Here is a 13,785-nt window from a genome sequence, read left to right on the forward strand (position 1 = left end):
AGCGGGTGCAGCTTAGACTGTTGCGCGAACTGTTCAGCACAGATTTGTGCCTAATGCTTGGATATGCTCATATTCTTTTCACATCTGTTGATTTTATCGAACTAACTATGATGGATTAAAACAAAGAAAAGGATCTATATCAGCACACTCGCGACTGTGTACCCCACCCTTTTCTCTGGTGGGTTAACCTTTCCTGCTATCTTTTTTCTGTGCTCCTTTTTCTCGATTTTCCCCAGAATGGCCCGGTTTGGTGACGATGTCCCCGGGCTTTTGGGACCGGGAGACGGGGGATCGGAGCGCAACAGGAACCGCGATGGAGCGGCGGTGTCCACAGGTGGAATCTCACCAGCCTTCAAGCAGACCAAAGCCCAGCGAGCCCGCACCATGGCCCTGTACAACCCCATTCCCGTCAGGCAGAACTGCTTTACCGTAAACAGATCGCTGTTCATCTTCGGCGAGGACAACGTTGTTCGTAAATACGCCAAGAAGATCATTGAGTGGCCATATCCTTTTAAGTGAACGGTAAAACAACGAAATAATGCGCAGCTATTCTCTCTCTCTTTCTCTTTCTCTCTCTCTCTCTCTCTCTCTCTCTCTCTGTCACACACACACACACACACACACACACACACACACACACACACACATAGACAGACAACTTTTGTCAGGGTGAAAACAGCCAGCTGGACTTCCTATTGCAAATCACATAATGAAATGACAAGACAAGTTCAGATTGCTGTCCTCACGGTCATGTGTTTGCCTACTCCAAACTGTATTGCCATAACAACACTTAGAAGCTCAGCAACTTTTTTAACAGATCTAGGTCTAAAAAGCCCAGTTTCATAACTGAAATAATCATAGTTTCCGTTTTAAACCCACTGAAGGATGAAGGCATGTTCACCGTCTATTTCAGCACCATGGATAGCGCTACACACGCCACACAAGTTGCACTGTAGGGTTGTGTTTTGCCTTCCCTATTTAGGAAAAAATCTTTGATGTCTGAGTCTGCTGGTTCTATAGATGGACACCATTTATTTAGAATTTGCCTACATTTACATGCATTTAAACATTTAATGTTACATGTTAGAGAAATGTGACAATCCAAACTCTCTCACACACACACACACACACACACACACACACGCACACACACGCACACACACACACACAAGCACATGCAACAAAGCTGCAATTTGCTCAGTGCTTTTCACATACAGTGTTTTAACTCCGTTACAACACGGTCACATTTGCACATTTTCACTTCAGCTATGGATTGGGATCTTTGGGAAAAACACGACTGATGATGAGAGTTACACTCATGAGAAGGAATGTGTAATGGGACATACTGTATGTGATCATTGTCTTCCTTTGCTCTACCAGTCTATTGTTAATCTTGCTGCCCTCCTCTCTATTCAACACTTAAACCACACAATCGACCCCACGCCAGAATGCTCCTCTAGGCCACTATATGAGCTCGGAGAATACGCTGGAGTCCATTAGTCAGTGGCTAAAGATCAGAGCGGAATCTCACACATGTCACAACACAGTCATCTCTCACCACCTCTCGGCTGCTGTGGGGGTCCAAGCGGCCAGCTCTCACTGTTCATTCTTGCAGTGGCAGTGTGAACACAGCGTGATTCCGTCCACAGTGTGGACAAATGGAGGAAAATGTTCAGGAAGGGGGGTCGCTGTGCTCTCGTCTCTGTGGTTAAGTTCACAGATAGAGATTCTGGTGTTATGGCAGGTGGATTGCATGGCCAGAGGCTTATGATTCCCCTTTTCACTAGTGCAGAAGGGGGCTTTGCTCTGTCATGCTGTCTTTGCTGGTCTGTTGTGTGGTCTTTTCTCAGGAAAATAGTTTCAAGATAGAGCTGTTTGAAGAATATGAAAGATCATAGTTTATAGCGGTGTAGTATGTGGTATATCCTATTTCGTCTGTTGAGACACTGGTGTATTTGGTGTTGAAATAGCTGTGTGAAAACGTTGGTGACAAATGTGTGTACACATGCACATGCTCACATACACACACACACACGCACACACTACAGGCACATTAATGTGTACACACACCCCCACAAACACTGTGACAAATGGATTGCAGAGGTTTGTCGCTGCACACTGAATCAGGGTGTCATTTTATTCAGGATTGTGAAAAAGCAGCTTTGAAATGAGTAATGTTTTGTAATGGAAGTTCACTGTTGCCCCCAGCACATCCCGAAACTTTCTGTTTACCTTTTGTATTGTGACAAGAATTTTCCAGTACAGATAGTGCTTTTCAGGCAGTGTTCACATACACACACACACACACACACACACACACACACACACACACACACACACACAGAGTCAGACACACACATACGCAGAGAGAGAGAGAGACACAGACACACACACACACACACACACACACACACACACACACACAAAATACCCAGTTATTATGTTATCCCATCTTGGAGTGTCTGTGATATGTGTTGTAGTACCTTCCATGCATTGCTATGGCGATGCTCATTAAACACTGTCAGTTGTAAGTGATGCGGTAATTGTTGAGGGGAAAGATGGCGGATCAGAAGCGGGCGAGGAGATGAAGGCGTCATTAAGAAGGCATGAGCCGCGCGCCTGATTGATGTGCGGGGCTGTTGGCGCAGGGGCTCGGCCGTTGCCGTGGAAGCGTGTCCTACACCGTCGCGGCAAAGTGGATTAGACACACGTAGATGATATCTCATGCGAGCCTCCTGCTGGAGCCTAATGGCCTTCTCCCTCTCTCTCTCTCTCTCCTCCCCTCTGTCTCTCTGTCTCTCTGTTTTCTTTCCCTCATCACTTGTCTCTCTCTCTCTCTCTCTCTCTGTCTGTCTCTGTTTCTCTCTCTCCCCCTCTTTCAAGCACTGACACTGACACCAACAACCACCATGTAGCTGTTCCTCATGAGCTTCAGGTGTCATAGGGGACGGTCCTTGTCCACTTTTGAGATGCATGATCCCTCTCCCGCAGTTTTATGGGAACAAAGGGGTTGGGGGAGCATAGGCAAGGGGCACTAATGGCCCGGTAATGACTTGGCGTCACACCAAGGCAAATGGTCTCCCTCCTCCCCCTCCCTGCTCCCTGGGGGCAGGCGCGCGCGGTGACGAGGGCTGGGCGAGCCGGCGGAGCCAGGAAGGGAGGCGGGCGGGCGCAGCTCCCCGTCATCCTCATCCCGTCAGCGGGAGGAGAGTGAGGGAGCGAGCCAGTGGCACGGGGAAGGAGCCGTGACCGCCTGGTCATTTATCACACAGAGAAGCAGGGACAAAAAAGCAGGCCTGCCCTGAACCTGACCTGCTTTTTTTGTTGCTGGAGATGTGGAAACTGTGTGGAGAGTCCTGCTGTTGCATCATCTTATGACTGCACTCTTTTTTTTCTCTCTCTCTTTTATTTAAAAAAGAATTCACTGGGCAGAAATATGTCTTTGTGTTGCATACAGTGAGTACAACATTGCGTACAGTAGTGTTTTGAGGTTCAAGTACAATTCCTCAACTATTTGGAAAAAAAGATTAATCTCAAAGTGGAACAATTGACGATGAAAGGGCCCTTCTTCTGTTACAGTAGCAAAACACAAGACTGAACATCACTAGTCCAAAGATTTCTTTCTCACAGAAGATGTGACAGTGTCTCAGTATGGACAACCATTCATAACTGTGTGTCCAGTACTGTAGGTGTCCGTTGCTGGTGAATGCGTTCTGATCAGCAGAGATGATGTCAGGTCAGAATTAATCTGGGGAATGGCAAACTGAGCTCTCTGTGAAGTATTGCTCAATGGCTGTGGCAGGAATTTAATAAGGCAGTTTTGCCACCAGGTGTCACGGAGTTGTAATGGAATTACGCTGATAAATAGAATGATCCAAATCCAAAGACAGAGAGGGTTTAAAGGGACAGGATCTGTAAATGAGATCTAACGAGAGCGTCTTTAGGAAATATATGTGCATATGATTCAACCCCCTCGCTCTGCTCATCATTGTCTAGTCTTCTCATATTAAAGTCACGTGCTGTAGGCTGCTGGTTATTATTTGGTATGCCATTTTGTGTAGTTGTTGTCATGTTATGTTTTATCTATTGGTATTCTGATAGTAAGCCCATGCTGCTAAAACAGTTGTAAATAGTATATGTTTTGATGTGTTCTGTTATTGACTTGTGTGGTTATGGTGTGTCTTTGTCATTGATGTTGTTGTTAAGTATGGGTCTGGTCATTGTAGTGCTCCCTGATGTAGAAAACATAGGCTAGGCTGTTTGGTATGAGTGAGAAGTCTGGGATCAATAACACAAGAAAGCACTGTGTGGTTTCAAAAGGACTTGGTATTATTTCCCTCTACTCTTCTGCTCTCCCCTTGCCTCTTGACTCCAGTCTTTTTTATCCCCCCTTTCTGACCTCTTCCTTCCTGTCCTCTTCACTTCCGTCCCTCCTTTCATGTCCTCTCTTCTTCCTCCCATTCTCTGTTGGATAGACGCTTGCCCATTTGGTTATTAGATGCTGTCCAAGCCACAGTCAGGAGGCTTGTGTCATTGTGCGTGTAGTATCCTGTTTCATGTAATTAACTTTGTCTATTTGATTAACAAACATTGCTCCCGAATGATGACCGATCAGTCTGGAGCGCCAGAGCGAATGAGGCATCTCCCTCTCGCTTGATGATCTCATTGGGCTTCGGTTCAGGTTACAGTTCTGTTCAATGATGCAGATGTTCTTATAGTATAATGCGAATGTTTATAAACTGCACCTACTGTATACACAGATTTCCTGAATGTGAACAGGGCTATGCATTTTACTGGACACATCCTCAAAGGTAAAACAGTAACGAGTGTTCATTTGGTAGCTGCATTTAGTAGCTGCAGTGGTCATTTAGTAGCTGGATGCAGTCAGGTCCAGACATTTTGCTACAATAGCACGCGTAGAGGTGCTCCTTACTCGAACGACATCATCTAAAGGTCACGAGTTTTGTGCCTAGCAACACGCCTTACCTCGCCCTGCTATAAATGACTCCAGACTCACCATTCAGCACCCAATTAAACAGCAGCTCAATCAATGTGCGCGGCTTTATTTCTGGACTGCATAGCTGGGATGTCTGCGGGTGTGGAGGGTGGGGGGGCCCTCGGGGTCGATGAAGCCGTAGGTGGGGATGGGCCTGTGTGAGTTAGAGAGGTTTGGGAATGATTTTGTGCACAGTTTAGTGGCGCTAGGGCTGGAGGGTGAATGGGAGCTGGAGGATGCTTGCATAAATGGCCTCCTACTGGGCACGCGGTCCTGTAATTGGAACTGGATAGGCTGTGTTTCTGATGGTGTGGTCAATAGCAGAAGAATATAAGGGAAAGAGGCCGTGAGTGGGGTGGGGTTTTGGTGTGGATGATGGTGTGGTATTGGGTTATGGAGTCTGTCTGACATGTGGGGTTTTGGTGTTGGGTTTAGGTGTGTTACTGTGTTATGGAGTTTGACTGGTGGGGTTTTGGTGTGGGCTGTGGTATGGTATTGTGTTATGGAGTCTGATGTGTGATGTTTTGGTGTGGAGCTGTGGTGTGATACTGTGTTGATGGGTGTGGGTGGAGGTAACCTTAGCGCTCTAATGAAAAGCGTCAGCCGCACTCAGAGAGGCCTGCCGAGGACCCGCAGCTGTCGGCCCCGCTGATGGCCCGCGGGGGGAGCCGCACAGGAAGTGTCCTGCGGTGACCAGCGCCGCTGAATAATTGATCCGTGCAGGGGGAGGGACGCTACGGTGGGGAGGGAGGGAGGGCTTCCTGTACGGGCGCACCACACCACACCACACCGCACCGCACCGCACCGCACCACACCGCACCGCACCGCACCACACCACACCACACCACACCGCACCACACCACACCGCACCACACCACACCCGAGCGCAGAGTCACGCCCGCGGCCACACGCGTCAGAGCAGCCGCTGCTTCTTCTGATGGCCGGGGGGAGTTGCAGCGTGTCTATGAGAGAGCAAATGAGCCGCGCCGTTATGTTTAGAAGCGCTCGAGTTTAGCGTGGAGCTCACGAGGTGACGGTGCAGTGAGGTGAAAAATCTCACCGTACCTCTTCATGCATCATCCCTTTTTCTTGTGCTTTTTTCCTTCTCCTCTCTCTTTCCGTCTCCTGGTCTCAGCTCTGTATACCTCTCCACCTCATTTTTTTCTCTCTCTAAATCTATACCTCGCACGTTCTCTCTCTCTCACTCTCCCCCCCCTCTCTTTCTTCTTTCACACCCTTTTTTTTTGAAGTTCTTCGACAACACGTCGTCTGGGGCTGTGCTCTGCGATTCATTATTTCCATGGCGGTGTAATGAAGTTTGGAGCCACGCATTGGAGGAGGAGCGTGTGCGCAGATGTGAGCAATATCACATTCCATCTCCGCTCAGCTATTTTTAACCTGAGACACAGTGCAGCCAGCCACAGATCGGTGTGTGTGTGTGTGTGTGTGTGTGTGTGTGTGTGTGTGTGTGTGTGTGTGTGTGTGTGCGTGTGTGTGCGTGTGTGTGTGTGTGACTCACACATCCCAAAAGCCCTCATTACAACCAGGCCCTTTGTGAGTAAATGACACTGTTTCTCTTTGAAGCCGATGAGACGTATGAGGAAGCATGAAAATGCAGCGGCAGCAACAGGCGGAGAGAGACAGAACTTAGCGGCTGTGATTGCTGGTGATCAGAGGCAACTTTTTAAGTGCTGCCTGGGAATGTTAGTATGCGAGTTGTGCGCAGGTGTTAGGGGCACCTAATAGGCTGGGAGCATTTAGGAATTAACACAGATGAGCATATGTTTCAGTGTGTTGGTAATCTCTCTCTCTCTCTCTTTCTTTGTGTGTGCGTGTGTGTGTTTGTTTGTATATGCGTGCGTGCGTGCGTGTGTGTGTGCGTGCGTGCGTGTGTGTGTGTGTGTGAACCTCAGTGGGTGTTCTCTCTGGCTGGAGCCTGCCACCTTGCAGGATGTGTGAGCGGGCAGCAGGGTGTATTTAGAGTGAGCAGCATTGGACGGCCTCCATATTGATCAGCGAGGACGCTCAGAGCTGCACACACAGCCACATGTGGGGAGCACTGATAGCACTGTGGCCCCATTAAATGTGGGCGCTGACTTTTGGCAGAGGGAAGAGAAAGCAAGAGACAGACAGAGAGAGAGAGATAGAATGAGAGAGAGAGAGACAGAGAGAGAGAGGGATAGAGAGAGAGAAAGCCTGTTGCCGTGGATACCACTCTTTCGTGAGTGCGATGTCAGTGGTCTTCTCTCTCTGTTCCTCCCTCTTTTCTTCCTCCAGTTGTCTCTCACATCCCTCGCTTTCTCTCATTCCTTGTGTTCGCAGAGGTCGTCTCACTGGGGAGAGAAGGGTGTGTTGAGTCGGTTATGAGGAAGAAATGGCCCTTCTAATTACAGATAATAGGTCCTCCTCACAAGTTTCTGGTGTGATTACATGATTGTATATTCCCATCCTTTTGTGTCTTAAACAGTCTTAAACATAACACAGTGCTGGGAGCTAAGAAGCTTAGGGATACTGGACACTGAAATGGGAAATGTTTACACTGAAAGCTGTACAGTACGTCCTTCAATTGTTTTGAGGATTAAGATTACAAGTTCTCTCCCCGTGATGTTTTTGCTTTAGTATTAAAGAGTGTTTTTTATGTAGTCCTCTTTTGACTTGCCTCAATCAGTCTGCAATCAGTGGCGTTCTCTCTGTTCCTGCTTCTTCTTCTTCTTCTCCTTCTTCTTCCTCCTCTTCCTCCTATGCCTAATCCTGCCGGGGAATGAGTGTGCATGAACACATTGTTTACTTTGCTGCTCCGAAAGCTCCAGCAGGAGAGGGGGCGTCTCAGTGTGACCCCTCCTGGCGTCACCCGCAGATGCTTGGGCTGTTCCCAGACATGTCTCCCTCTCTCTCTCTCCCTCTTTCTCCCTTTCTCTTCCCCTCTCTCTTCTCTCTGTCTTCCCCCTCTCTCTCGTTCTCTCTCTCATTCTCTCCCTCTTTCTCCCTTTGTCTTTCCCTCTCTCTCTTCCCCTCTCCCTCTCTCTCTTTTTCGCTCCCTCTCTCTTCCTTTCTCTTCCTCTCTCTCTCTTTCTGTCCACTCACTAGTCTTCTTTTGCCGTTTGTCATCTTGCCGCCCATGTAACAGAGCTGCTTTTCTTCAAAAGGCGCGAGGATGCACTCCTCAGCCGCAGGGGGTTAGCGAGCAGCAACTTGTAAGCCTGTAGTCGGGCGCCCTTGTTTTGTAGGCTTGGCCGTCGGGCCGTGACTACGTTTCCCATGAGCCTCAGTCGGTGTCGGCTGCACGGCCGCAGCAGCTCTGGAGAGGAGGCGAGGTGAGAGCCTTGCCATGGTGGACAGCCATCCCTGCATGCTCCGGATGCTTCCTTGCTCCCCGGAGTGTGTGTGTGTGTGTGTGTGTGTGTGTGTGTGTGTGTGTGTGTGTGTGTGTGTGTGTGTGTGTGTGTGTGTGTGTGTGTGTGTGTGTGCGCGCATTTGTTTGTGTGCGTGTTCAGCTGAGTTTGCTGCCAGTGTTTCTGCTACCAGAAACCTGGAGGAGGAGAGGAGAGAAAAACAGTGACAGAGAAAAACAGTGTGTGGGTGATTGTGTGTGTATATGTTTGTTTGTGCGTGAGGGAGAGAGAGGGAAATATAGAGTGTGTGTGTGTATGTGTGTCTGTATAAGCATATGGGAGTGTGTGTGTGTGTGTGTGTGTGTGTGTGTGTGTGTGTGTGTGTGTGTGTGCCTTTGTTTGGTAGCGAGGGAGAGCGAGCATTGTTTTGCCAGGTGGTTTGGATTAAGCCTCTGCTGTTAAATGTGGGAGGAAGAATGAAACAGAAAAAAAAATCAGTGGAAATAAACAGATTCTGATGAACCATGAATGGCTCAGATTTCCATCCAGTGTTTTTTTTATTCACTGTATTAAGATAGCCTCAGCTATCCTCAGCTGACACAGCCATATTTCATGTACAATGAATTTGTCCTGGTGGTGACTGTTAGCTGTTTGGAGGATCATCTTCACATTATAATAGCATTACTGTATGTGTATAGAAACGGCACAGAAACAACACCATACGAGAATCAACACTTGAGAGTATTTGACTTAAATCAGTATATAGCTAGTCGCAAGTGGGTGCATGTTCTAAGTTCCACATATTCAATGGCACAATAACATTTCCAAGAGGACTTTAAAAGCAGAAGGGAGGTTACGGTACTCTTTTGTTTTGGAATTGATAAAGCCCTGATAATTTAACGGTACTTGAGCTTGATATTACTGTAGTGTCCCAGATTGACTGTCCTGTAATTACAGTGTCAGTAAGATTTTGGCCTTTTTGCCTTTATTGTGATACGAAAGTGCAGAAGTAGACAGGAAACAAGTGGGAGAGAGAGATGGGGTGGGATCGGGACATGACCGCAGGCTGGACTCGAACCTGGGTCCCCGTGGGCACTCAGACCCTTATATGATACGAGCGCTGTAGCCTGTTGCACCACAGTGCCCCCAAAGGTCCACATTTGTTATATCAGTGTAGGTGTTCTCCTTTGTTCAAATGTGCGCTCCTTAACCTTCCTGTATCCACTCCGTTTGAGTACATGATCCTGGCCACCATCATCGCCAACTGCATAGTGCTAGCGCTGGAGCAGCACCTCCCTGGAGATGACAAGACACCCATGTCGAAGAGACTGGTGAGTCACACACACACGCACACACACACACACACACACACACACACACACACACACACACACACACACCCTGTTACCCTTACTCGTGGGATATAGTGCCTTTGGGCTACAGATGTGCTCAGACGCATCTTGTGGAGAAATAAATATCACATAAATGAATGTACTGGGAGGGGAGCACATACTTCCATATATATTTAGAAATAAACATCACCACATTAGTGGTGTTGCATCGCACTTTTAGCTACAGCAGAAGGATCAATTGATTCTTAAAGGGATAGTTCGGGTTTTAAGACACGAAGTTATATGGGTTCCCCGTCAGCAACGTTGTGCATCAGCACTGACTTACCCCGCAACAGCGTCCTGTGAGCCGAGATCCAGCCGGTTTTTGATGCTGAAGAAAGTAGTCCGGCAAGTTTCTGGGGTCACGAAAGTAAAGTGTTTTTCTTCTCAAAACCATATGCGTTCAAAAGAGTGATATATTTGCACCACAAAAACGTTGTCCAGGAAAAATTCAAACCTCGTTATCACTTACTTATTTTTCGCGATTCCTATCACTGCACGCTACTGACAGCTGGACAACGTTTTTGTGGTGCAAATATATCACTCTGTTGAACGCATATGGTTTTGAGAAGAAAAACACTTTACTTTCGTGACCCCAGAAACTTGCTGAAGAAAATAGTCCGGCATCAAAAACGATCAAAAACCGGCTGGATCTCGGCTCACAGGACGCTGTCGGGGGGTAAGTCAGTGCTGATGCACAACGTTGCTGACAGGGAACCCATATAACTTCGTGTCTTAAAATCCGAACTATCCCTTTAAGAGACTGTTCTTTTGCTTGCTCCACTTTCACCTTGTAGGTGCTCTGGGAGTGAGAGTTGCACTGAAACTTTGAGTTTTCTTCAAGCCTGCTTGTTATGCATTCATTCATAAGATTCGAGATTCATACGATTCAAGTATAAATTCATTTTCGAGGTGATATGGAGCCTTGTGATTGGTTTTTGTAGTTGACACCTGTGTCCTCAGATGAAGTACTAAGAATCTGTTGACATAGGCTGCAGATGTTATCTCTTGTGTGTTAACGTTCATACAAACAAATTTCACCCTAATTTAGCAAATAAACTACTGATTATTTGCTAAATGGGTTTTTGGCATGTTTTTCTCTCTTTCTTTCTTTCTTTTTTTCTTTCTTTGAGCACTTGTTGCTAATCTGTATTTGACAAAACTGTCAGATGCTTTTCTGTAATGGCTGCCCTCTGTGTAGTGAAATGGCTGCAGCAACACCATCTCCTCATCCTCTGCCACCTTCCTCCCTACGTCCCCCCTCACCCACACCTCCAGCCCTCTCTCCATCCTCCCCACCCACCCACACCTCAGACAGGACCACAGTCCCCATCAAAAACACACTCCAGGCTCCAGTCTATTTGTGTTATTTCTACCTGTCGAGCCTCCATGTTAAGTGTATGTGTGAGCCCCAGCCAAAGTAGCTTACCTGCTGAGGGGAAATTGGTGTCACGTACCCTCCCTCTTAACACCTTAAAGTGCCTCTCACTGGGTGTCAGGGGTCTAATAGAATAGATTTTTTTTTCATATCTGAAAATTGGGAATTGCTGAAATAGAGGCTATGATATGATAGGTTTGTCCTTTTCACACTTGTTATACATGTGATAATAGCCACGACTTTTTTAATGTTCTCATCCTGTTGTTTGTATGTTTGTATCTAAATATTATCTCTGGCAAAATCAAATCTGCCTTGATTTCATGTCGTTTTTCTTTTCAGTTTCATTTCACAGTCTGTTAACCGGGTGCGTAATTGTGTGCTCACCGTAATGATGGATTTTTTTATTTCTTGTCACCATTTTCCCTTTCTCAGGAGAAAACGGAGCCCTACTTCATCGGGATGTTTTGTTTCGAGGCGGGAATTAAAGTAGTAGCGCTGGGATTTGTATTCCACAAGGGCTCCTACCTGAGGAACGGCTGGAACGTCATGGACTTCATAGTCGTCCTCAGCGGGTGAGTGAATTCCGCCGCCGCCTGCGCTGTTTAGAAACGATCCGAAGGCGTCTGGGGGGTGCTCGGTAGATGCAGTGTGTGAGCAGATCAGGAGGCATCAGGTGTGTGTGGGGAAGTGTGTGTGTGTGGAGCGAGAGTTTCTTCCCCTGGCGGCGATTCACATCACCATCTTGGCTTTTGTGGCGTGTTGCTCTTACCACTGACTGAATACAAAGTTTCGTTCTGTTCAGTGTCAGGCCTCTGTTGATGCATTTCCCCCTTTTCTGGTACAACAGACCTGCTTATTGCACAGCATGTGCAATGCTGTGCGACTATGAGAATCAAATTTCACCTTAGCATTTAGCCTTCCAATAAGAAGACTAAAAGATAGGAATTATAGCAAAAAAAATAAATATATGAGATGAGCTCTTCATTTTGTCCATAGTTAATTTCTGTCATCATGCCCTCTGCCTGATCTGGCTCCCTACTGTATATCACTGTTGATGTTTGATTGTCTACGTGGCTGTTGACTATACAGTAAGCACTCTATCTACGTGGCTGTTGACTATACAGTAAGCACTCTCTCCTGCTCCTGTTGGCTATCACATCACCAGCTGCTACTTCATGAAATCTTGAACTACTCTGAAACCGTTTGAAAACGTGTTTTTCTGAAATGCTTTTGGTGGTGAAAATCAAATGTCTTCTAAGTGACCACACCCTGCGTGGTGTCTTTTCTCATTCCTGCCCTGCTGCTGCAGCTCCGCTGGGCCCGGATCCCCTGCGCCTCTCGCCTCTCGCCTCTCGCCTCTCGCCCCGGTCCCTCTCTCTCTTTGTCATGTTCTGCGTCGCCTCTGGTAAATCCATGGAAAATCAATGCTGCTGCCAGACCATTAGATCCTGTGCGGGCGCTGGCGTCTAAGTTGACACTCTCTCTCTCTCTCTCTCTCTCGCCCCATCCTCAGAGGAGGGCCGAGACCGAGCCGCAAACCGCTGACGGTAAACCGACGCGCGGCCCGGAGCCCGAGCGCGGTGCTACCTGAGATTAGCGGTGAAATGTGAGTCTGGCAAGGGGCATAAAGACAAAAGCCTGCTGGGAGCGCGGCGACGGCAGGGCATAATGACATGGAGAAATAACAAGTGTCCAGGGACCACCACATCCCATTATCTAATATGCCACCACCGCTGGAGCAGCAACAGGGATCAACAAAAGCTACCCGCACAGATATCATTCAGGGGAGGTTATGGCTTTGGCAGCACGGCTTTCGGTCGGGATGTGTTTTGTATCGCTCCGCTGAGAGAGATGGAGATGGAGCTGTTTGCTGCCACCAGGTTTTAAAATTCATTATGAGATTCCCCGCCCCCCCCAGAAACTGATGTTATCGCAAGACAAATACACACATATGCTCCCAAATGGTTATGAGTGCCACACATAATTGCGTACACTCTTACACACACACACACACACACACACACACACACACACAGACACACTAGACACTCTTGCGCGCACACACACCACACACACACCACACACACACACTCACACACATTGGGGAGATGGACTATCAGTTCCCGCACTCATTGACTCACACACATATGAAATATTCATTGTCCCATAGTGCAATAGTACAAAAAGGCGCTGCTTCATAGAGAATATTACATGATACCAGCACCTTCATTATTTATGAGGGGTGGCATACTCGACTTCATCAGTCAGTCAAGGTTCAGCCCAAGTTAATGTGTTAATGTGTGTGTGTGTGTGTGTGTGTGTGTGTGTGTGTGTTGTGTGTGTCAGGGCAATTCACGCTTAAGGGCTTTCGAGTTCACCAGCCATACTGCATTCCAGACTATAACTACTTATGCTTCCCTTGCTCTAGTCATCACCCTCACCAGTGTATGTGGATGAGCTGACTTGAGTTGTGATGGGCAGACCGGTGTGTAAAGTCATTAATAGGCAATGGAGTGAGTGTGTGTTTGGAGGTGGGGAGGGGGGGGGGGGGTCTTGCATGACAGTCATGCATAGTCATACACCACCTTAATCACCTTGACCCTGACACAATGAAAGCACCTATTTAATTTCAGAAATGAGTAGGAGACAGCCAGTGACTCCAGAGTGGCTAGGTCTCTTTTGGTTAGC

At 47.5% G+C, this 13,785-nt stretch overlaps 1 protein-coding gene across 1 annotated transcript in view; it reads left to right on the forward strand.

The window, feature by feature from the left end:
* Positions 1-237: 237 nt before the first annotated feature.
* The window catches only part of LOC134101625 (voltage-dependent R-type calcium channel subunit alpha-1E), an 88,064-nt gene continuing 74,516 nt past the window's right edge, over positions 238-13,785 (forward strand). Inside the window, exons 1-3 of the mRNA XM_062555330.1 lie at positions 238-503; positions 9,554-9,659; positions 11,530-11,669. Coding sequence (XP_062411314.1) covers positions 238-503; positions 9,554-9,659; positions 11,530-11,669 — 512 coding nt within the window. The remainder of the gene's footprint in view (positions 504-9,553; positions 9,660-11,529; positions 11,670-13,785) is intronic.

This window comes from Sardina pilchardus, chromosome 15 (assembly GCF_963854185.1).
Source record: "Sardina pilchardus chromosome 15, fSarPil1.1, whole genome shotgun sequence".
Taxonomy (NCBI): domain Eukaryota; kingdom Metazoa; phylum Chordata; class Actinopteri; order Clupeiformes; family Clupeidae; genus Sardina; species Sardina pilchardus.